General features: G+C 47.7%; 1 protein-coding gene across 3 annotated transcripts in view; it reads left to right on the forward strand.

Moving 5' to 3' along the window:
- The window catches only part of LOC138296822 (ATP-binding cassette sub-family C member 10-like), a 296,467-nt gene that overhangs the window by 210,444 nt on the left and 64,286 nt on the right, over positions 1 to 21,737 (forward strand). For all 3 annotated transcript variants that reach the window (XM_069236277.1, XM_069236279.1, XM_069236278.1), the window contains exon 15: positions 19,732 to 20,075. In XM_069236277.1, the coding sequence (XP_069092378.1) occupies positions 19,732 to 20,075 (344 nt within the window). The remainder of the gene's footprint in view (positions 1 to 19,731; positions 20,076 to 21,737) is intronic.

The following is a 21,737-nucleotide window of genomic DNA, read 5'->3' on the forward strand; positions in this document are numbered from 1 at the left end:
CTGAGAAATATATAATTATACAAAGTGGGATCATTGTCGGGCTCCAGCCATAAATAGGCCAAACCATTTTCAGAAGAAAGTTCTTTATTTCAAAAGTGACAACAGGTTAGACTCCTCTGCTTTCTTTTACGGGGGAAAGTTAAAAAAAAAAAGAAATTCCAATTATAGGTTTATATTATATATTCTGAACAATTTAGTGAAACTCTTGCTGTCCAAGGTTATCAATATTGGAAGGGAAATATAAATGTGAAACGTGTTTGGGGCACCACATTTTGGCAAATTAAAGGTAAAGAAAAGCTTTATTTAGATAGAGCATGCTTGATACCTAGGGGAATTATGTTTTTGTATAAAACTAACCAACAAACCACCTGCCTATGACTAGCTTCCTTTAGAGATTTAAGAACACCATTTATTCCAAAACTTACATGTCCAGTTGGCATTGGAAAGATAACATTACTGATAATTAGTTAAATTAAAAAAATCAGAATGGTATCTACAATTTGACTGCATTTGATTCCACTGGAGTTGCCATATTGTAATGTATAAGTCACAGTCAACTGCTAGGTAGGTCTGCATCCCAACCAGAGCATGCAGGAAGGTTGTGTACAGCAGTGTTGTTTTGTGTTTCACAATTTAAAGCACTTATCAACATTTTGGGTGTTTTCCCCACCAAGAGATCTTTACAGAGGTCTAAAGGTCTTTGATTCCAGAGGGAAGTCGGTTGCTAGCTTTCTGCTCGCAGCTATAAGCCTGTGATACCAGAAATGTAAATAGAGGGTTACCTGTCACCCTAGTATTCCGGCTTTCCAGAGATATGAATTCCTCGTTCTCATATACGTTTCCCCATGTGAGTAATTTTCGTTTTTGCAGCCGGGGGGATATTTATGCCCTATACGGTCAGGCAGAACAATGGTGCTTGATCAACTGAAAGTTGGGGGCATAGAAAATGTTCTTCTCTGTCTCATTTTGTAATTTTCTCCAGGCTGTGATAATGCAGTGGACAGAGTTTATTTTATCTTTTTTTACCACTTTCTAGGACCAAAGTGCAGTTTGCAATGGAGTGGGAGATGCAACATCTGTTTCAATGCCACATGCGCCATACACCTTTGTAGATGGAACCATTAGTAAACAAATTGTGCCTGTGCACAGGTATTATATAGATCCAAATCAGGGGCTGTAAATCCTCTAATTTTATAGGGCAGTGTCAGTGTTTTACACGCTGTTCTGGGTCTTTTTTCAGCCCATGCTAGCCTGATCAGTAGGGAGCACGGTGCGTTAAAACTAGTGGTCAAAAATGTTAACTAATAAAAATCTGAATTTAGCTAAGCCGACCACCAATGTTATTAATCTTAGTCTGCGCGCCACTGAAAGGGGTAATTTAACCCATCTGCTCACTTGTTCTTCCAAGGCGCTGACCACTCAGCCATAGTTCAATTTTGTGATCTTGTCTGTCTTTGTTTCAACTTATCCAGATACCCAAATGTTTAATAGGATCTGTGCACCACACTAGTGTAAAATCAATCTAATTCTACCCTTGGACACAGTTAGTGGGAAGATGGTCAATTTTCACCAATTTAGTTAATGTATTATCACATGTATATTTTATTTATTATTAATATATTTAATTACTATCCAAATCTTATAAATTCTCTTAATATTGGGTTTAGGCGTTCTTGGGGGGCCGTGATATATAATGTCATGTCATCCGCGTGGACGGAAATAAGGAAGGAGTATTGCTAAAAAGCATGGAACATACTGTGTGTGATGTTGCCATACTTTAGCCACCAGGGGCTCTAGAGCAAATGGCACGTGTAACAGGGGACGTCCCTCTCTAGTTCCCCAGTGTATTGATGTTGAGGGGCAGAGATGGCTGTGTATAGCTTCGCTACAGGCAGGAGATGTGCAGAGCAGTTTAGTAAGCTCAGAAAAGAGGAAGGGTTTTCCAAACTTCCCTCTATCACATACAGGTAGGGTTATTCAGTGGTGTCAAATGCCTTACTTGCATCCAGATTGACAACCATGTTAATCATCTCAGGCTGGATGAACACCATTGTTGTGCGTAAGTTATGTGTGATGGACCTCCCTGGTGCGAACTACACTTGATCTGGGAGTATTCTCTACATCTTTAGAAGGCGAAGCCTGTTTACTAGCAGTTTTGCGAATATGTTTGTTTTGCATCACAACTAATTAGTGACAGTGGGTGATATGAGCTGCAGCTATCTGCTTGTTGAGAGAGCTTGAGTAAGACTATCAGATTACCCAGGCGCAGCGATGGAGGAAAGGACCCCCTGCTGGCGGCTTTGGTAAACATTTTCAGCAGGAGAGGCACTAGCAGGTCTGAGTACCTCTTGTATAGCTCAACACGGAGTCTACCTGAACCTGGGGTTTTACCATTTGACAAATCTCGTATCACTTTTATTTCTTTTATTGTGAGGAATTGGGTTAAGAATTGCCTCAGTCATGCTATTGCTGTTGGTGCGGGAGCTTTAAATACATGTTTTGTGGATTTTTGGGCCGCGTTCGACCGAGTGAATTGGGAAATGTCGTGGTCCAAAAATATAATCCCACATAGTGTCCTAGGGATATTAAAAGCTTCATAAGGAGAAGTGGACGTCTGTGGAGCTGCACATTAGTGATAGCCCCTCAAGACGGATAACGATTAATAATGGGTCACACCAGAGATGTGAACTGGCACCCACACTATTTGCCCCCTTCTTAGCAGATCTCCCCAAAACGTTCTTAGCTATGCATTCCTTTTCGTCCAAAATGGGAGGCTCTCATGTCCTCTGCCACATTTAAATAGATGACGTATTAATTTGGATAGAACTCCGGTTGGCCTGAAAATGAATCTGGAGGAATTCCATAAATACTGCCAAAGGAACAAATAAATAATCATCTTTGATTTTTGGCATGAAGCAGCACAGTTGTGCTCGTCTAATATGGCAAACTATTATCCAGGAAATTGCTGAATATAAGTATTTAGAAAGGTTTGGTCACCACATGTGGTACCTAAGCACTAAAGCACTTTCAACAATGGACAGATAAAAAAAAATAAGAAGGACTATGGGGGCCATTTCCTTCTCCCAGTACTGATGGCATATAAAGCATTGGTTTCACTGCAAGTCCTTTACGGAGTGGGACTTCTAGGGTTGAGTAATTTTAGAGAGAGGGGAAAGTTGGAAGGGGCTTGTCTAAAAAAAACAATTGCTAGCCCTGTCAAAATGTGCCATGTCTCCAGCCATAAAGACTAAGCCGTAAGAAACCGGGCTTCAGTCCTAATTCTCCGTCTCACTCAGCACCGGCTGGCATGTAGGCAGAGTGATGTGGCGGGCAAATGTGAGGTTGGTGCATACATGCATGTAAGGTGTGTGTAAATAAAAAGAAAAGAACACTAATCTTGCTTGCTTCACAACGTTCAATGTCCTCCTCGCTCCGGTCTCCAGCAAATTCCCTTAAGCCATCCTTACGCTGCTCTCATGCTGGTAACTAGCATGAGAGCAGTGCCAGGATTGGAGGGAGTGGCCTCTCTCAGCGCTTTTAAGATCACTGGAGGCATGTGCTTTCTGTAACCCAGCTGTCTTAAGACAGCTTGGGTCAAGGAAGTTTAAAATGCGCATGTCTGGCTGGCTGTCCCAAGACAGCTGGACAAAAACACAAGCGCACTTTAAACTGTGCACAGCTCACTGCTGCCACTCAGCGGCAGTGGCCCCGCCCCGTCTTTACACTCAGTTCAGGATGGGAGGATGTAAAATAAAATGGCAATAAATTAACTTCATTACCATTTTATTTTTCATCCCTGGGGGACACTTCATGCAGGGGGGAGACGCTCTTCTGCCCTAAAGGAGGAGCCGCCGCTGGTCTCACTAGTACGCTTCCTTGTCTTTTGGAGTAAGTTGATAACGTCACAGCAGCTTAAAATTGCCACTTTATGCAAAGACAAAATCATTAAAGGTGAGCTCAGTTGGGCAAAAAAGGTAAGGATGTGGTTACGTCCTATGGCGGCCGCTCTGAGAATCAAACATTGTGACGTGGTTTTACCCCTTCCCAGTCGCGGCTCGCTGCGCTCTGAAGGAGCGGGCACAGAAACACAAATGATGGATGGAATGCAGAACCAATTAAACATTCACCCCCAGTCACAAATCTGGGTTTAATCCATCAATTCTTTTGCTCATGCCACCCCAGTTTGGACCCAGCCATATGCAAATCAGTTTGGACCCTGTTCCCAATGGGAACAGTCCAGCCCGAACTGGGCTTGCAGCTGCTGCTGCTCGTGAGGGGCGACGCCATAGCAGAGGACTCACCGCTGCCCCTTCCTACCACAAAGAAGAATTAAGAGAGCTGGGTCAGGCAGTTTTAAGTGAAAGGGACCTCCAGTACTTAGGCTCAAAGGCCAACCTTTTGATTTACGCAAATGCCAGAAATAAAATGTTTCCTTTACCTACCTACATGAACTCGCAAACTTACAAATGTGCAATTACATTTTTTAATTTAGAATTGGCCTCCTCTCCCTTCCTGCTCACCACTTAGAGATATGTTCCTTTAAGAATATGGACGGGATGTGTGGTTGTGGTTTGCTGCACAAAAATACATTTTTTTATGGATTGTCGTTATGCATTTTTTCGCATGGTGGACATTTTTAAAGCCAATTTTTTAAAGTACGATATAAGATCAAGTTTGGCTGCATGGAGCTTTCTATTTCAGATGCAATTTTTGAAAGTAACTTGTGCCTTGGCAAGAGTCCTAAAAGTTTTTAAATAATTTGTGCACACTGAATGTCAATAAGTTTAAATATTTTTCTTAAGAGTTTCTATTTTGATAGTCTGTTCGGATGCTATTGTATATATTGTATTGTATGTGATGTGTGAATGTATAGTTTTATCTGTATTTGTAACTGGGAAAATGTATTATGTAATTGTTTTACGCGCTTGTCGCTCAAATGAACCATAAATTTGACTGACTGACTGCATCACAACTAATTAGTGACAGTGGGGATATGAGTTACAGCTATCTGCTTGTAAGGGGCTTTGAGCTAGACTATCAGGACAGCCTCCAGGAGCGCTGGAGGAAGTGACCCACTGTTGGTGCTTTGGGTAAACATTTTCAGCAGGTGAGGCACTAGCAGCTCATAGTACGTCTTGTATAGCTCAGCAGGGGGCCTATCCGCACCTGGAGTTTTGCTATTCAGCATATTTTGTATCACTTCATTTATTTCCTCTATTGTGAGGAATAGGCTTAGGAATTGCCTATGTGTGTCGCTCGGCCGTGCTACTGCTGTGTTGTCAAGATATCTGTGAATTTGTGTGGGGTTTGTGTGTCTGTGTGAGACATAAAGTTTTCTACAATAGTCAACAAACACTTCCTTTGTCTCGTTCGCGCCATTTTTAACTCTGCCTTCCTGTTCTGCTATGGAAATGACATTGTTTGCGGTCCACAGTTTCCTAATCTATCTGGCAAGTGGTTTTCCCTTCTCAATACACCCTGGCCCTTGCACAAATATTTAACTTCTCATTCTGCCACATCATTGTATTCTGTGATTTTCTCCCTAGTAGTTTTCCTTGTGGCCATGTTTTCTTGGAGAGTCATCTGGTGTTCTGGGACTTTAACCTCTTGCTCAAACAGTTCCATACGGTGTCTCCGAGATTTTAAAACTTCGTCCTGTTTTGCAATACATGGCCCCCGATCACACCTTAAGCCTCCCAAAAGCATGCTTCTCCTGAACATTACCTTGATCTTCATCAATATAGTTTTTGATCACTGTTCTGACTTCTTCCCTAAAGACATTGTTCAGTAATACCCTAGGAGGCAGTCGCCATATATTATCCAGTCTACGTGGGGTTGGTACATTAATGCTGAGATTCGCACGAGAGTGGTCAGAGATGGTGTGGCTGAGGAGCTCCACTTCCTTTGTCCAGGTGGTGATATCTCAAGTTGCTATCCAGTAGTCTAGCCTAGATCAGATTTTATGATTGTTGGGGTAGTATGTTTCCTCTCTTAAGTGTGTGTGTGTGTCTGTATTGCCATATATCTAATAACTCCCCTTCATACATCATTTGCCGTAGCAAGTCTGGTCTGTATGTGGGAACTGTCTGTCAGGATCAAGGGTTACATTTAAATCACCCCCTCAAATGAATGTGTGAAGGATGCCTGCTATCTATGTAGTGTACCAAATGTAGGGGTACACCATGCAGGTAGTCCAGACAACCCTTATTGTCTTACAGGGTTTAAATGAATAATCCCAAATGCTCTGTTTGTGGTAGTGTGAGCGAGCACTTTAGGCTTATCAGAGGATAGTGTTGAGCATTTGTTGTAGACACAGAGTCAATAAATGAGGCACACACTCAAGAAGAAACTCAAGATCAATTTAGATAAATAACATAGATTTTGATATTAATTTATACACCAAGATCTTCGGGATCAGGGAAGTACTTTTCAAGTTAGCAATATTTAAAAATACAGAAAACATAACTGTCAGATTTGAGGCATGAGCCTCGAACACAGTAATGTTATCCTAAGGGAGAAACAAGCACTGCATAGGGTCACTTGAAAATGACTTATAGGACTTTTGTTCTGGACTTAAAGTTAGTAGGGGCCAAGGTCGGAGAAAGCACCAAAAGTTCAGGTTTATCTAGTCCTGGTGTGCCCGGGGTGCTTCCACTGGTGGTAGCCTTGATTGCTACTCGCTGAAGTCAATGGGGAAAAGTACCTGTAAACAAAAGGCTGCAAGTGGGGACTGGGGGACCTGTCAGGCAGCGCCCAAAAGGGGGGGGTTCAGATCTTGAGGGTATCTGGAGCAAGGTTGCACTGTCGTAGGCTCAGACTTGGGCTGTGGGGCTCGGGTGCAGAGATGTTTTGTGCAGCGGGTCGCTTGTGTTGGAAGCTCTCAGTTTTTAGTGAGACCTGGAGATGGGGACAAAATAGGACAGAAGGGCCACTCTCGATGATGGCCTCTGTGATGCTGGCATTCCACATTGGTAGGTCTGCCTTGGCAGTGTTGGTGTCTGGGCTGGCCACTTAACAATCCTTGGCTGCTGCAAGAACTCTGGTACCCCTGGCCTGGATGTGTTGATGGGGCTGACCTCCTGGACACTCGGGATCCTCTTCCTGGTGAGTTGATCCTCAGTGGACCCGATGGTCAGCAAAACGGGGACCGGGTAGTTGTGGCTAATGCCTGCTGGTGCAGAAAAGAGGCGCCTCCACTTCAAGGGAGATGCTGGCTGGTTGGCAAAGTGCTGGCAGGCCTCCAAGACTTTGGGAGGATGCACAGTAGCTGGACAAGCTGGGTCTTTGCAATTGTCAAGACAGGAGCAGGCAGGGTTTGGTGCCAAGTCCACAGCTAGTTCACAGTTCTTGTGTCTTCATCACCTTTTTGTCCTTTTTCTTGTTGTAGTCAGGCAAATCAAAGTTGCTGGAGCCATCTAAATACCGAATTTAGGCGCATTAAGTGGAGTGTAGGGTAGTTGCCAATGGGCTATGTATCCTTTGGGTGACTACACCCCCTAGTTGACTACTTCCTTTGGGGAGTGGGCCTTTTCCTGACCCAACGTTCCTAATGTCACCAAAATTAGGCTGGTGAAACCCTTCAGCACGTCAGGTAGCCCACTGTAGGGTGTGAATAGCCTGGAGGGGCAACACGCCTACTACATAGCTAATTTCCTGTTTAACCTGGTGCCAAATGGACATCAGGGCAGAGGATGGCATTCTCCAGGCCTGCAGGAAGCCGGAGTCGCATTTCAAAGGCAGCAGAGTTGTTACAATCAAAGATAGATCCCCGTTAGGCAAGCAACATAGGTTATATGATGACATTTATTTGAAGTATAAAGTCTCAGTTACAGGTTAAAGTTTTAGGTGTGCTGGAGAAATCATGTTTAGAGAGTGGGTTGAGCAGCAGGATGCAGCTCCTAGTGGGGCATTGATATAGCATTGATATAACACCTTTAACCTGTAACTAAGACTTTATTCTTCAAATAAACTTCATCATAAACCCTACCTTACCTGCCTACCAAGGATCTATCTTCCATTGCAACAAGAGGTTTTGAAACCTCTGACGTTAGGATGCAGATTTACTAGCCACCCTGCAGGAGGAGGTGATAGTACCTTCTCCGGAGCAGGCATTGTTTCTTGGCCTCAGAGAGCTCTGGCTCTCACCTACAGCGGGCCAGAAACTTGTCTGTGGTTGTAGGCTGGTGGAGACCAGTCAGCCAGCACACTAAAAGACTAGTAGGTTTTAGGGGGCACCTCTAAGGTGCCCTCTGTGTGCATGTTATAATAAATCCAATACTGGCATCAGTATGGATTTATTAAGATGAGATGTTTGATACCAAACACCATAGGGTTCAGTAAAGCCATCATGTAGCTGGGGAACTCGTAATGACCAGTGCCCAGTATATATACCTAAGATGGCTTCCCTGTTCACTTGTACCATCTAGTAATCGAACTAGACAGCAAAGAGGCATATTTGTTCATGCTGCAATTCCCTCACATGTATTATAATGCACCCTGCCTTAAGTCTATAAGGCCTGCTGTATGGGTGACTTGCATATATAATATATGTATTGACTTGGGCATGGCATACAGTGAGTGTGCCATGTAGTGTTTTCACACATGGTTTGCACCATGTCATGCAGCCTGCAATGGCAGTCTGTATGCAATTTGTATGGGGGTCCTTTAGGGTGGCATAATACATGCTGTAGGCCTTACGGACATTCCCTTAGTACCTATGGCCTAGGTACCAGGAGTACCATTTTCTAGGGACTTATAGGGGTGCTAAAGTCTGTGCCAATTGTAACCCAATTAGACCATTTTACCTTTTTTTTAGGGAAGGAGCACTGATACTGGGGCCTCGTTAGCAGGGACCCAGTGTACCTCACTCGAAAAACATCATTACCAGTGGCACAAATTGGGGGTTACCGTGACCAGAAGGGGCACTTTCCTACAATGTCTAAGGGGAAAACCGCAGACCTGCCCCCGGAGTGACAAGAAAAACTCAGGATCACCCATATTAGAGCCATACATGTTAACAGCTGTAATATATTTATATATCTGCACTGCCTTGCCTTGACTCACTTCACTCATAAACATTCACCCAAACAAACTATAAAGACTACACTGTTACTGATTACTAAATCAGTTACAACAAATCACACAGTAGTCAGGAGTTTACCACATGGGAACAGTTAGCCTCTGGACTGTTCATCTCTAACTTTATGATTATGGTGGACGAGTAGCACACTAAGGTGCACATGTACAAATGTCAGGTTTTACAACTCGCAAATTGCGAGTCTTAGAGACTCACGATTAGCGAGTTGCAAAACCTGATGAACAACAGTGTCCTTACCTGGCACTCTGAAGGGGCCCGGGGGCTGCTCACTGTCAGCGATTCCCAAATGGGTCGCAAGGGACCTGCCTCATTATTAATTCATGAGGCAGGTTACAAATTGCAACCCATTTGGCTGCACTCATATCAGACCACCATGCCTCTGACTGCTTTTTAAATAAAGCAGTTTTTTAAAAAGGAAATCGGGATGCATTTCAAAAATAAAAAAGAAACATTTCAGTTTAATTTTTTCAGAGTAGGCAGTCGTCCGTGGGATCACTGACTGTGCTGAAAAAATGTTTCCACCCCCCTTTGTGAATGGGTTAGCACCAGTTCGAAATTGGTGTTAACTGCAATATTTTTGTGACCACATTCACGATCACAAAAGAATCATACATACAACTGCGATTAGCAGTTAGGAAGGGACGCCATTGACATGCCCCTTCCTAATTGCGGCTCCCAAACTATTTTGTGATTCCGTAAATAGATTACTGAATCGCAAAATAGCATTAGTACATACCACATTGCTTTTTTCTGTGCGTAAACGGCCCGATTCTGTGAATCGGGCCATTTGTGCACAGAAAAAAGCTTTGTACATCTGGCCCATAATGATCTCTGCAGGAGCCTCTTATAGAGTTTTAGATGGAATTATAGTAGTCCACAGCTGCAGAGTCATCATGCCTTGGTCTCCAGTCACGATAGGGCCTCCAGGTTTTCAGAACTGTGAGAATTGTAGTTTGCAATGTCATATAGCAAATGTTTTCCTTTTGTGCACCTGTTCATTCTGCCGGGGGGTGGGGGACAAATGCAATATATGTACCATCGCCCCAATTATGTTGGGGATATGTCCGATTGCATAAAACTCGGCATTCACTGTGGCCAAATCCTCATCCTGGGGGAAAACAATGTAGCTGCACATGTGTTTTATCAGGGCAGACAACACTCTTGTCAGCACGTTTGAGAACATTGGCTGTGACATTCCTGCTGCCAAGCCCACTGTCACTTGGAAAGAACCAGTTGCCAGGAAATGGAGTACTGATAGCACTTGCACAAGAGGGGGGATCCCAGTGGGCTGACGGATATCAGATATCAGGTCAGGCTCCAATTGGGCACACAGCTCTGTGATTGTGGCCCTGTCCAGTCTATAGGTGAGGATAATGTGCCTGTCCTCCAGTGTTGCCACGTCCATCAGGGGTCTGTACACGGGGTGTGTCTCCATCTCCTATTCATCCGCAGCGGTAGAAATCTAAGGGACACAAGAGTAAGGAGCCGGTCACAACCTGAACAATGGAGCTACAACAGTAGTTTGCATTCTGCAAGCATGTAATGGGTCAGTGTGATTTGTCCAGTATGTGCTAACACCTCTTGTGACGCAGCATTATTCCAGAGGCTTGCACCCCTCTTCCCCCCTCCCCTCGAAATGGCATCCGTCTGTTCTGTGTGGAGGGATAGGTGGAAGTGAGGTAATTCCAATGATGTTGTGCGCCGTTTCAGGAGGTGGTCGGGAACCGCTGTGCAACTCCTCATTGGTTAACATTGGGCCCTGTAGGGTTCCAGTGGCCAATGGTGATCTACGCCAGCGGTGATGCCATGCACCACTGCGGACGTGACCGCCATTTTCTTACATATTCCTCCCTTGCTACCTGGCCATCCATTGGAGAGGACCTACACTGCATGTGCTGCTGTGACCTGTGCCTGGAAGCTACCATGGCCCGTGAGACTGGGGAAAGGGCCCCAGCCTTCACTTCGGAAGAGTTGGAGAGACTGGTGGATGGGGTCCTACCCCAGTATGGACTGCTGTATGGGCCTCCAGACCAATAGGTAAGTACACTGTGGGCACGATGCATGTGGCAGGAATGCATGGAGTGGTATGTGTGAAGGCCTTGTGTAAGGGGGGTGGGTGGATGTCCTCTTGGCAGCGTACAGGTTGTGTGCTGGGCTATGTGTGTGCCAATGGTGATGGAAACGGTGTGGAGGGCCATATGTATAACAGGCTGGACTTGTTGTCTAATGGTATTTTCCTGTGTGTATTGTCTCTGCAGGTCAGCGCCCATCAAAAGAAGGGTACATGGCGTGACATCGCCAAGGAGGTGCGGACCCTGGGGGTCTATGGCAGGCAGAGCACCCACTGTCGCAAACGGTGGGAGGAGCTGAGACGCTGGGCACGAAAGTCGGCGGAGGCCCAGCTGGGGATGGCCTCCCAACGAGGAAGGGGTGCCCGTCGAACCCTGACCCCCCCTGGTGGCCCGCATACTGGTGGTGGCTTATCAAGAGCTGGATGGGTGCTTGAGGGCATCACAGCAGCCACAAGGGGGTGAGTACAGTGCCCATCATTAAAACTTACGCATGGTAGGGTGGTAGCCTGGTGGTGAATGTGTGTCAGTGGGCGCCCCTAGGCCAGGCCTGACATTGCAGCGTAGGTCCCCTGGTGGCTAGGGTTCTGAAGGGATAATCCTGGCACTTAGCTCATAGGCATCCACTACTGGCCAGGGCTACGTGGGTCCCAGGTGTGCTGCAGTTGGCGGTGTGTGCCCCTCCTTATCCCTTGGGGGCTAGCAATATCAGTGATGGTACAATGCATAGTGCGTAGGCCTGTTCCCCGTGTGTGAGGGTGCTGTGTATGCCAACGGTACGCCATCCTTTGTCTCTCTCCCCCCTTCTTCTTTCATCATTCTGTCCTTATGTGCATTAGCATCATCTGGCGGAGGAGCAGAGACATCGGTGACGGAGGGAGCTGCATCCCACAGGACCCAGGAGACAGAGTCCACCGACGCTGACGGCACCCGTGGGACAGAGGGAGAGGGGAGCACCTCGGAGGAGACAGGAGGGGACACTTCAGACACAGATACCTCCTCCGATGGAAGCTCCCTGGTGGTGGCGGACACTTCTGTGACCACCCCAGCTACAGGTATAGCCGCCCCCCCCTTATCAGCACCGCCCTCACAGCAATCCCTCATTGAGTTGCCTGTGCCCACTCTCCCAGGAGGGTGGGCATTTCCTTCGCCCCAGGCACCTCAGGCCCTGCCCCAGTGAGCCCTGCTGCCCTGAGTTACAAGGCTATTGACCTCCTGAGATCCATCTCTGTAGGGCAGTCAACCATTGTGAATCCCATTCAAGGGCTGGCAGCCCAGATGCAACAAACTAATACATTCCTGGAGGGCATTCACACTGGATTGGCGGCCCAACAGAGATCGATCCAGGCTGTGGCCTCCTCTCTGATGGCAGCCATTGTCCCTGTTTCTACCGTCCCCTCTCCAACTTCCGCTCCCAGTCCCAGTCTCCTCAACCCCAACCCATCCCAGGCACACATACAGACGAGCATTCACACAAGACAACACCCAAGAGTGTCACAGGCAAACACAAGCACCAAACTTCATCCCACAGGCACGCACACAAACACCATCCAGTTGCAGACACAACAACATCCACTATTTCCACTGTCTCCCCCTCTTCCTCCTCCTCCTCCACCTCCCACCTAGTTATGTCCACACTCACACCTGCATGCACTACATCATCATCCACTACCAGCATCATCACCACACCAAGCAGAACACACACCTCACTGGCAGACACCTCCACAACATCCATGCACACGTCCCCTGTGTCCTCTCCAACTGTCTCTGTCCCCCCCTTCATAAAGTACACAAACACAAGCACTCAGACACCTAGCCGCCATCCAACTCACACCAACATACAGTCTATGTATCTGCACCCAAATCCAGCAGACAGACGCCTCCAACAACCACTCCCTCATCCTCCACTCCCATTCCTTCTTCCCACCCCAATGTCCCTAAAAAACTGTTCCTATCCACCATTGACCTCTTTCCTACCCCTCCCTGTAGGAGGCTGGACTGGCTTGTAGTGAGTACCAAGGGGTACTTGCACCTTGCACCAGGCCCAGTTATCCCTTATTAGTGTATAGGGTGTCTAGCAGCTTAGGCTGATAGATAATGGTAGCTTAGCAGAGCAGCTCAGGCTGAACTAGGAGACGTGTGAAGCTACTACAGTACCACCTAGTGTCATATGCACAATATCATAAGAAAACACAATACACAGTTATACTAAAAATAAAGGTACTTTATTTTTATGACAATATGCCAAAGTATCTTAGAGTGTACCCTCAGTGAGAGGATAGGAAATATACACAAGATATATATACACAATAGCAAAAATATGCAGTATAGTCTTAGAAAACAGTGCAAACAATGTATAGTTACAATAGGATGCAATGGGGAAACATAGGGATAGGGGCAACACAAACCATATACTCCAAAAGTGGAATGTGAACCACGAATGGACCCCAAACCTATGTGACCTTGTAGAGGGTCGCTGGGACTATCAGAAAATAGTGAGAGTTAGAAAAATAACCCTCCCCAAGACCCTGAAAAGTGAGTGCAAAGTGCACCAAAGTTCCCCTAAGGACAAAATAGTCGTGTTAGAGGGAAAATGCAAGGAAAACACAAATCAGCAATGCAACAACGATGGATTCCTGACTGAGGGTACCTGTGGAACAAGGGGACCAAGTCCAAAAGTCACAAGCAGCTCGGAGGTGGGCAGATGCCCAAGAAATGCCAGCGGTTGGTGCAAAGAAGCTCTTTCTAGGCTGAAGAACTGTGAATACTGCAGGAACGACAAGGGCTAGAGACTTCCCCTTGGGAGGATGGATCCCCCACGCCTTGGAGAGTCGTGCAGAAGTGTTTTCCCGCCGGATGGACGCCAACAAGCCTTGCTACACGCAAATCGTGCGTTTGGCGTTTTTGGACGCTGCTGGGGCCCAGGAGGGACCAGAAGGTCGCAAATTGGACCTGCAGAGAGAGGGGACGTCGAGCAAGACAAAGAGCCCTCACTGAAGCAGGTAGCACCCGGAGAAGTGCCAGAAACAGGCACTACGAGGATGCGTGAAACGGTGCTCGCCGAAGTTGCACAAAGGAGTCCCACGTCGCCGGAGACCAACTTAGAAAGTCGTGCAATGCAGGTTAGAGTGCCGTGGACCCAGGCTTGGCTGTGCACACAGGATTTCCGCCGGAAGTGCACAGGGGCCGGGGAAGCTTGCAAAGTCGCGGTTCCCAGCAATGCAGCCCAGCGAGGTGAGGCAAGGACTTACCTCCACCAAACTCGGGCTGAAGAGTCACTGGACTGTGGGAGTCACTTGGACGGTGTCGCTGGATTCGAGGGACCTCGCTCGTCGTGCTGAGAGGAGACCCAAGGGACCGGAGATGCAGCTTTTTGGCGTCTGCGGTTGCAGGGGGAAGATTCCGTCGACCCACGGGAGATTTCTTCGGAGCTTCTGGTGCAGAGAGGAGGCAGACTACCCCCACAGCATGCACAAGCAGGAAAACAGTCGAGAAGGCGGCAGGATCAGCGTTACAGAGTTGCAGTAGTCGTCTTTGCTACTATGTTGCAGGTTTGCAGGCTTCCAGCGCGGTCAGCGGTCGATTCCTTATCAGAAGGTGAAGAGGGAGATGCAGAGGAACTCGGCTGAGCTCATGCATTCGTTATCTAAAGTTTCCCCAGAGACAGAGACCCTAAATAGCCAGAAAAGAGGGTTTGGCTACCTAGGAGAGAGGAAAGGCTACTAACACCTGAAGGAGCCTATCACAAGGAGTCTCTGACGTCACCTGGTGGCACTGGCCACTCAGAGCAGTCCAGTGTGCCAGCAGCACCTCTGTTTCCAAGATGGCAGAGGTCTGGAGCACACTGGAGGAGCTCTGGACACCTCCCAGGGGAGGTGCAGGTCAGGGGAGTGGTCACTCCCCTTTCCTTTGTCCAGTTTCGCGCCAGAGCAGGGGCTAAGGGGTCCCTGAACCGGTGTAGACTGGCTTATGCAGAATTGGGCACATCTGTGCCCAACAAAGCATTTCCAGAGGCTGGGGGAGGCTACTCCTCCCCTGCCTTCACACCATTTTCCAAAGGGAGAGGGTGTCACACCCTCTCTCAGAGGAAGTTCTTTGTTCTGCCATCCTGGGCCAGGCCTGGCTGGACCCCAGGAGGGCAGCTGCCTGTCTGAGGGGTTGGCAGCAGCAGCAGCTGCAGAGAAACCCCAGGAAGGGCAGTATGGCAGTACCAGGGTCTGTGCTACAGACCACTGGGATCATGGAATTGTACCAACAATGCCAGGATGGCATAGAGGGGGCAATTCCATGATCATAGACATGTTACATGGCCATATTCGGAGTTACCATGGTGAAGCTACATATAGGTAGTGACCTATATGTAGTGCACGCGTGTAATGGTGTCCCCGCACTCACAAAGTTCAGTGAATTGGCTCTGAACAATGTGGGGGCACCTTGGCTAGTGCCAGGGTGCCCTCACACTAAGTAACTTTGCACCTAACCTTTACCAGGTAAAGGTTAGACATATAGGTGACTTATAAGTTACTTAAGTGCAGTGTAAAATGGCTGTGAAATAACGTGGACGTTATTTCACTCAGGCTGCAGTGGCAGGCCTGTGTAAGATTTGTCAGAGCTCCCTATGGGTGGCAAAAGAATTGCTGCAGCCCATAGGGATCTCCTGGAACCCCAATACCCTGGGTACCTCAGTACCATATACTAGGGAATTATAAGGGTGTTCCAGTAAGCCAATGTAAATTGGTAAAAGTGGTCACTAGCCTGTCAGTGACAATTTGGAAAGAAATGAGAGAGCATAACCACTGAGGTTCTGATTAGCAGAGCCTCAGTGAGACAGTTAGTCACTACACAGGTAACACATTCAGGCACACTTATGAGCACTGGGGCCCTGGGTTACCAGGGTCCCAGTGACACATACAACTAAAACAACATATATACAGTGAAAAATGGGGGTAACATGCCAGGCAAGATGGTACTTTCCTACACTCCCCCCATCCTGCACGTATGGCCAGGGTATCAGAAGCCCAGACAAGCACTTCAGCCACACAGTCCACGGGCCCAGTTCCATCCGCAACCACACGTGGTGAAAAGGAATCCAGGCCACATGTACTGAAGGGGAAGGAGCCTGCACCTGCCACCAGAAAGGGCAAGGAGCCTGCAACAGCAGGCAGGAAGACCAAGGAGCCTGCACCAGCAGGCAGGAAGGGCAGGGAGCCTGCACCAGCAGGCAAGAGGGTCAAGGAGCCTGGGCCAGCAGCTGTGACGGAGCCCCCACCACCAAGCATGGTTGTGCATCAATCCGAGGGTGCAGGGGATGTGCAGGAGCCTCCCCCCACCAGCAGCACCACCACAGTGCATCCATCTGAGGGCGCAGGGGATGTGCAGGAGCCACCACCCACCCGCACCACCACCACAGTGAATCCATCCGAGGGTGCAGGGGATGTGCAGGAGCCTCTCCCCACCAGCAGCCCCACCACAGTGCATCCATCCGAGAGTAAAGCAGGGGATGTGCAGGAGCCTCCCACCACCACCAACACAGTGCAGCCATCACCGCCGGTGGATGACATGTAATCCTGCATCCATGGGCTGCTGTGTGGCCTGTCCACTCCAGAACGAGTGGGAGACACCCACTTGAGAGACTGTGGCCTTGCACTCCCCAGGACCAAGCACAGGGCATGTTGCCCCCTCTCGAACCAGTGGGCAAGACACCCACCTGAGAGACTGTGGCCTTGCACTCCCCAGGTCCCAGCACAGGGCATGTTGCCCCCTCCAGAAACAGTGGGCAAGACACCCACTGAGAGACTGTGACCTTGCACTCCCCAGGACCAAGCACACGGTATGTTGCCCCCTCCAGAACCAGTGGGCAAAACACCCACCTGAGAGAATGTGGCCTTGCACTCTTCAGGACCAAGCACAGGGCATGTTGCCCCCTCCAGAAACCAGTGGGGAAGACACCCACCCGAGAGACTGTGGCCTTGCACTGCCCAGGACCAAGCACAGGGCATGTTGCCCCCTCCAGAACCAGTGGGCAAGACACCCACCCGAGAGACTGTGGCCTTGCACTCCCCAGGACCCAGCACAGGGTATGTTGCCCCCTCCAGAACCAGTGGGCAAGACACCCACCTGAGAGACTGTGGCCTTGCACTCCCCAGGACCAAGCACAGGGCATGTTGCCCCCTCCAGAACCGGTGGGGAAGACACCCACCCGAGAGACTGTGGCCTTGCACTTCCCAGGACCAAGCACAGGGCATGTTGCCCCCTCCAGAACCAGTGGGGAAGACACCCACCTGAGAGTCTGTGGCCTTGCACTGCCCAGGACCAAGCACAGGGCATGTTGCCTATTTACCAACTGATGGGCCTGCAGCGTTCTCTATGTGTTGATGCAGGTGACAAGTGGGGCCTTGGACTTTGGCCTGTGGCCACGTGACCCACGCTAAATGAGGACTGGGCTGTGTCTATTGTTCTGTACATTTGTATTATATCTGTTACATTGCCTAAATTATTATTTAAACTGTGTTGTTCTTATTACATTCACTTTGGTAAATTATTTTTGTCCTTGCATTATCCAGCCGATTTAAGAGGAGATAACTTGTTTTCTTATGCATCTGGTTGTGTGTATGGTGTTTGTGGGGTGTGTGTGGTGCGTGTGTGTGTCACTGTTGTTTTCCTCCCCCCTCCCTTGTGTGCTAGGCGGCTGTACTCACAGTCGTCGTCTTTGCCGGCGTTGGTGTTCGTGGTGGAGCAGAACGTAGAACATCATCGGAAAAACATGCAGTTCGGGCTCCATGGCGGGGTGGTTCTTCCCTGTGTCTCCAAAGGTGAGTCCTTTCACTTCTGAGCTCAGTTTCCTCCAGGCTTTTGATGTCGTTGGTACCGCCTCGGAAAAGGTGGCAGATTGTGTTGTTGTGATATGGTGGGTGAAACTTTGTCTTCCGCCTGGCTGTAGGCAGCTACTGCCGTGGTGCCTGTTGTTTCCGCCCTGGTGGTCAGTGTGGTAAATTGGCTGCCTTTCGGGGATCTTTCGTCCATGGTCATAATTTGGCGGTAGTTACCGCCAGCCTGTTGGCGGTATTATCGCCACTTTATTCCCAACCGCCAGGGTCGTAATGAGCGCTATAGTCTCATATACAGTCCTGCATATGGATGTATTCAATACATCAATCAATACATGCATCTTTATTATCAATCTGGGAATGTTGCACATACTCTGTTTGTTCCCTCCAGGGACCTTTGATTTTGATATGAAACGTGTTAATACAAATACCCAGAAATGTTAAGTGCAATTTCATCAAATTCACATGTGCATGTTGTTTGGTTCTTTGACTGTTACACGTAAGTATGGTCACCAAGCTTTTGCAAATGCATTCTTGTTGTTTTAGTGTTTCTGCTGAAGCCCATCATCACTGTTCTCCATTAGCAGCAAACAGCTTCTAGCAGATTAAAAAGTGCATGCTATGTATTTCTTTCCTTAAAGAATATCTTTTAACAACTTGAAATAGCTGAAAAAGCATTGCACAACTACTTACTGAGTGTTCATTCTAACAGTCTTGAAAAGGCCTCTGCTGAAAGTATTATAGGAGTGAACCTAATGGGATGGATGTTAGAGAGGAGATCTGGGTGGGCACCACTTCAGCGCCCACATATTAGAACGTTGCAGTGCGGTGGAAAGTGGCCTTCACCCGCTGCCCAAACAGATGCATTCTGTTCTTTGAGACACAGAAGTGCACAGAAGTAGCCGGGGTGCCATTCAGGCATAGCAATAAGCTCTGCTTTTCGGAATCAGGTATAGTGTGTGCACTGCCTGTGAAACTCACATTAGGCTAGTTTCCCAAAATGCTAGAACTGTATAGTGCTTAGAGGTGGCATGCAATGGTGTTAGTGCCAGAAATATAATAACCATCATATAATATTTCCTAATGTTTACAGTATTAGTTCATTTTCACTGTGCTGTATTGTTTCTATTCTGTGTTGTTACAATTCATGTCATGTGCACTTAATTGGGCGTTTAAAAATAAAATATACGTTTTAAAATGCACATTCTGTTCCCTGGTGTTCCTTGAGTGTGTGATTCAGTTCTGAAAGAGGATTTGTGTTTCCACTTAGTGCCCGGTCTCTTTTCAGGTACAGATCATTACCAGAAGCACATCCTACGACTAATATTGCTTGGTGGGTTGTGTATTGGCTGCAGCCCAACTGATATTCTGATGCGGATCGGTGCACTGACTAAGTCCTTAGTGCCAGAGGGGAGTGGGCAGAATATGGACTCCTGTTGTCTAGAAAACGTATCATAGATAGGTCGCTAACTAAGCTCCATCATAATGCACATTTTTGGGACACCACCCCTAACTTGGTTCGTCATCCCTAATATCTTCACAAAACTTAATTAAAGTATTTTCAGACCTCAGTTAACTCCTTTTTGAGAATATATGGTGTACGCTGACCAAATGGTTATTGTTTTGGGCCATCAAAATGGCCTCTTCTTGTAGAAGATGGATTCTATGAATGTGTTGTTCTCTAAGTGTAGATCAAAGTCAAATGTTTCACTGTAATGTTTCTCTTTCTTGTTGCTAGGCGACTGTGACCTTCTTTAACACTACTCCGATGGGACGAATTATTAACCGTTTCTCATCCGACTTATACTGCGCTGATGACGACCTCCCCTTAATCCTCAGCTATTTTCTGACTTTTTTATTTAGCCTGATGGGTATGGTAGTGATGATAAGCTATGGGCTACCATGGATCATACTGGTCCTAGTGCCATTGGCGGTCCTCTACTTCTATATCCAGCAGTACTACCGGCACACCTCGCGGGAGCTGAAACGGCTTTGCAGCATCACCTTGTCTCCCATCTACACCCACTTCTCCGAGACCCTCACCGGGCTGACCACCATTCGTGCCACCCGGGCCACAAGCAGGTGAGCGACTCTTGCAGTTCAGTCCTTGCATGATTCCTGTTGGCACCAGATGAAATACTGAATAGCTGATTGATGTGAACCAGAAGTGATTCATTGATACTTTTTCTGTAGCATTTCAGAGAACTTTTTAAAGTTATTTTGCTCTGCTGAATCTTGGCAAAATATATTTTGGTAAAACATGGGGGTAATGAGAAGAACTGCTCTTAGTAAAGAGTAATGTCTGAGTTTATCCCTGTGGAACAGTTGGAATGGACAAAATGTTTGGGAAGCATTGTTCTCAGGTTTCCACTGAATACCTGGGGCATGTAGGATGCTAGAGGATATAATATGTGCTGCAAAGCACCTTGAGAGAAAATAACATTTTCCAGTAGGCATTGTTCTGATAGTGTGTATGAATCTGCCTGAAAACTACCAGGAGAGACCGACTGGAGCTAAAGAGATTAAACCATAGTTGAGAAGACACAGATCTACTGCTAAGAGAACAAAATAATCAGCCAGTAAAGGAAATAAAGAGCTGTCAGAAGCAAAGACAGTGTTATTGGGAAGGAAAACTGAGCAGTGGCAGGAAGGAACAGAGCTTTCAATCAATCAATCAGTCAGTTTTTCATAAAGCAAACTACTCACCCGTGAGGGTCTCAAGGCGCTGGAGGTGGGTCCGGGCCTCATTCGAAGAGCCATGTCTTGAGGTTCTTCCTGAAGACGGTGAATGATGGGCTTTGTCTGACATGCGTGGGCAGATTGTTCCAGCTCTTAGCTGCAAGGTAAGCGAAAGATCTTCCTCCAGTGGTGGTTTTCTGGTTGCATGGGATGGTGGCTAGCGCCCGCTGGGCGGAGCAGAAGGGTCTGTCGGGGCTATGGAAAGAGATGCGATGATTCAGGTAGGCCGGTCCGATGTTGTGAAGGGCCTTGTAGGTATGGGTGAGTAGTTTGAAGTTGATTTGCTTCTTCACTGGGAGCCAATAGAGGCTCCTCAGGTGTTGGGAGATATGTTCCTGGCAGGAGAGGTTCAAGACAAGTCTGGGGGCAGCGTTTTGGATGAGTTGTAGTTTCCTGATGTTCTTTGTTGTGGTGCCGGCGTAGAGTGCGTTGCCGTAGTCAAACTTTCTTATGACTAAGGCGTGGGTGACTGTCTTGCGGCAGTCGACCAGGATCCATTTGAAGACTTTGTGGAGTTGACGGAGGGTGTGCCAGCAGGAACAGGTGACTGCGTTTACCAGTCGGGTCATTGATAGGGAAGAGTCGAGGATAATTCCTAGGTTGCGGGCATGGTCAGTCGGAGTAGGAGGGGCGCTGAGCGATGAGGGCCACCGGGAGTTGCCTCAGGCTGAAGTAGAGTTTCCGAACATGATGAGCTCAGTCTTGTGTGAGTTGAACTTGAGGCAGCTCTCCCTCATCCAGGCAGCGACGGCTTCCATTCTGGTGTGAAAGTTCCTCTTAGCTTTGTCTGGGGCTTCAGTGAGGGATATGATGAGTTGTGTGTCATCGGTGTATGACACGATGTTCATTCTATGGCCTCTGATGATGGTTCAAGCGGGGCCACGTAGATGTTGAAGAGCGTTGGGCTACGGGAAGATCCCTGAGGGACTCTGCAGCTGACTTCTATCGGTTTGGATATGAAGGGTGGAGCCTGATTGTCTGTCTTCTTTCGGGGAGGAAGGATGG

The sequence above is a fragment of the Pleurodeles waltl genome, chromosome 5 (genome assembly GCF_031143425.1).
Source record: "Pleurodeles waltl isolate 20211129_DDA chromosome 5, aPleWal1.hap1.20221129, whole genome shotgun sequence".
Classification (NCBI taxonomy): domain Eukaryota; kingdom Metazoa; phylum Chordata; class Amphibia; order Caudata; family Salamandridae; genus Pleurodeles; species Pleurodeles waltl.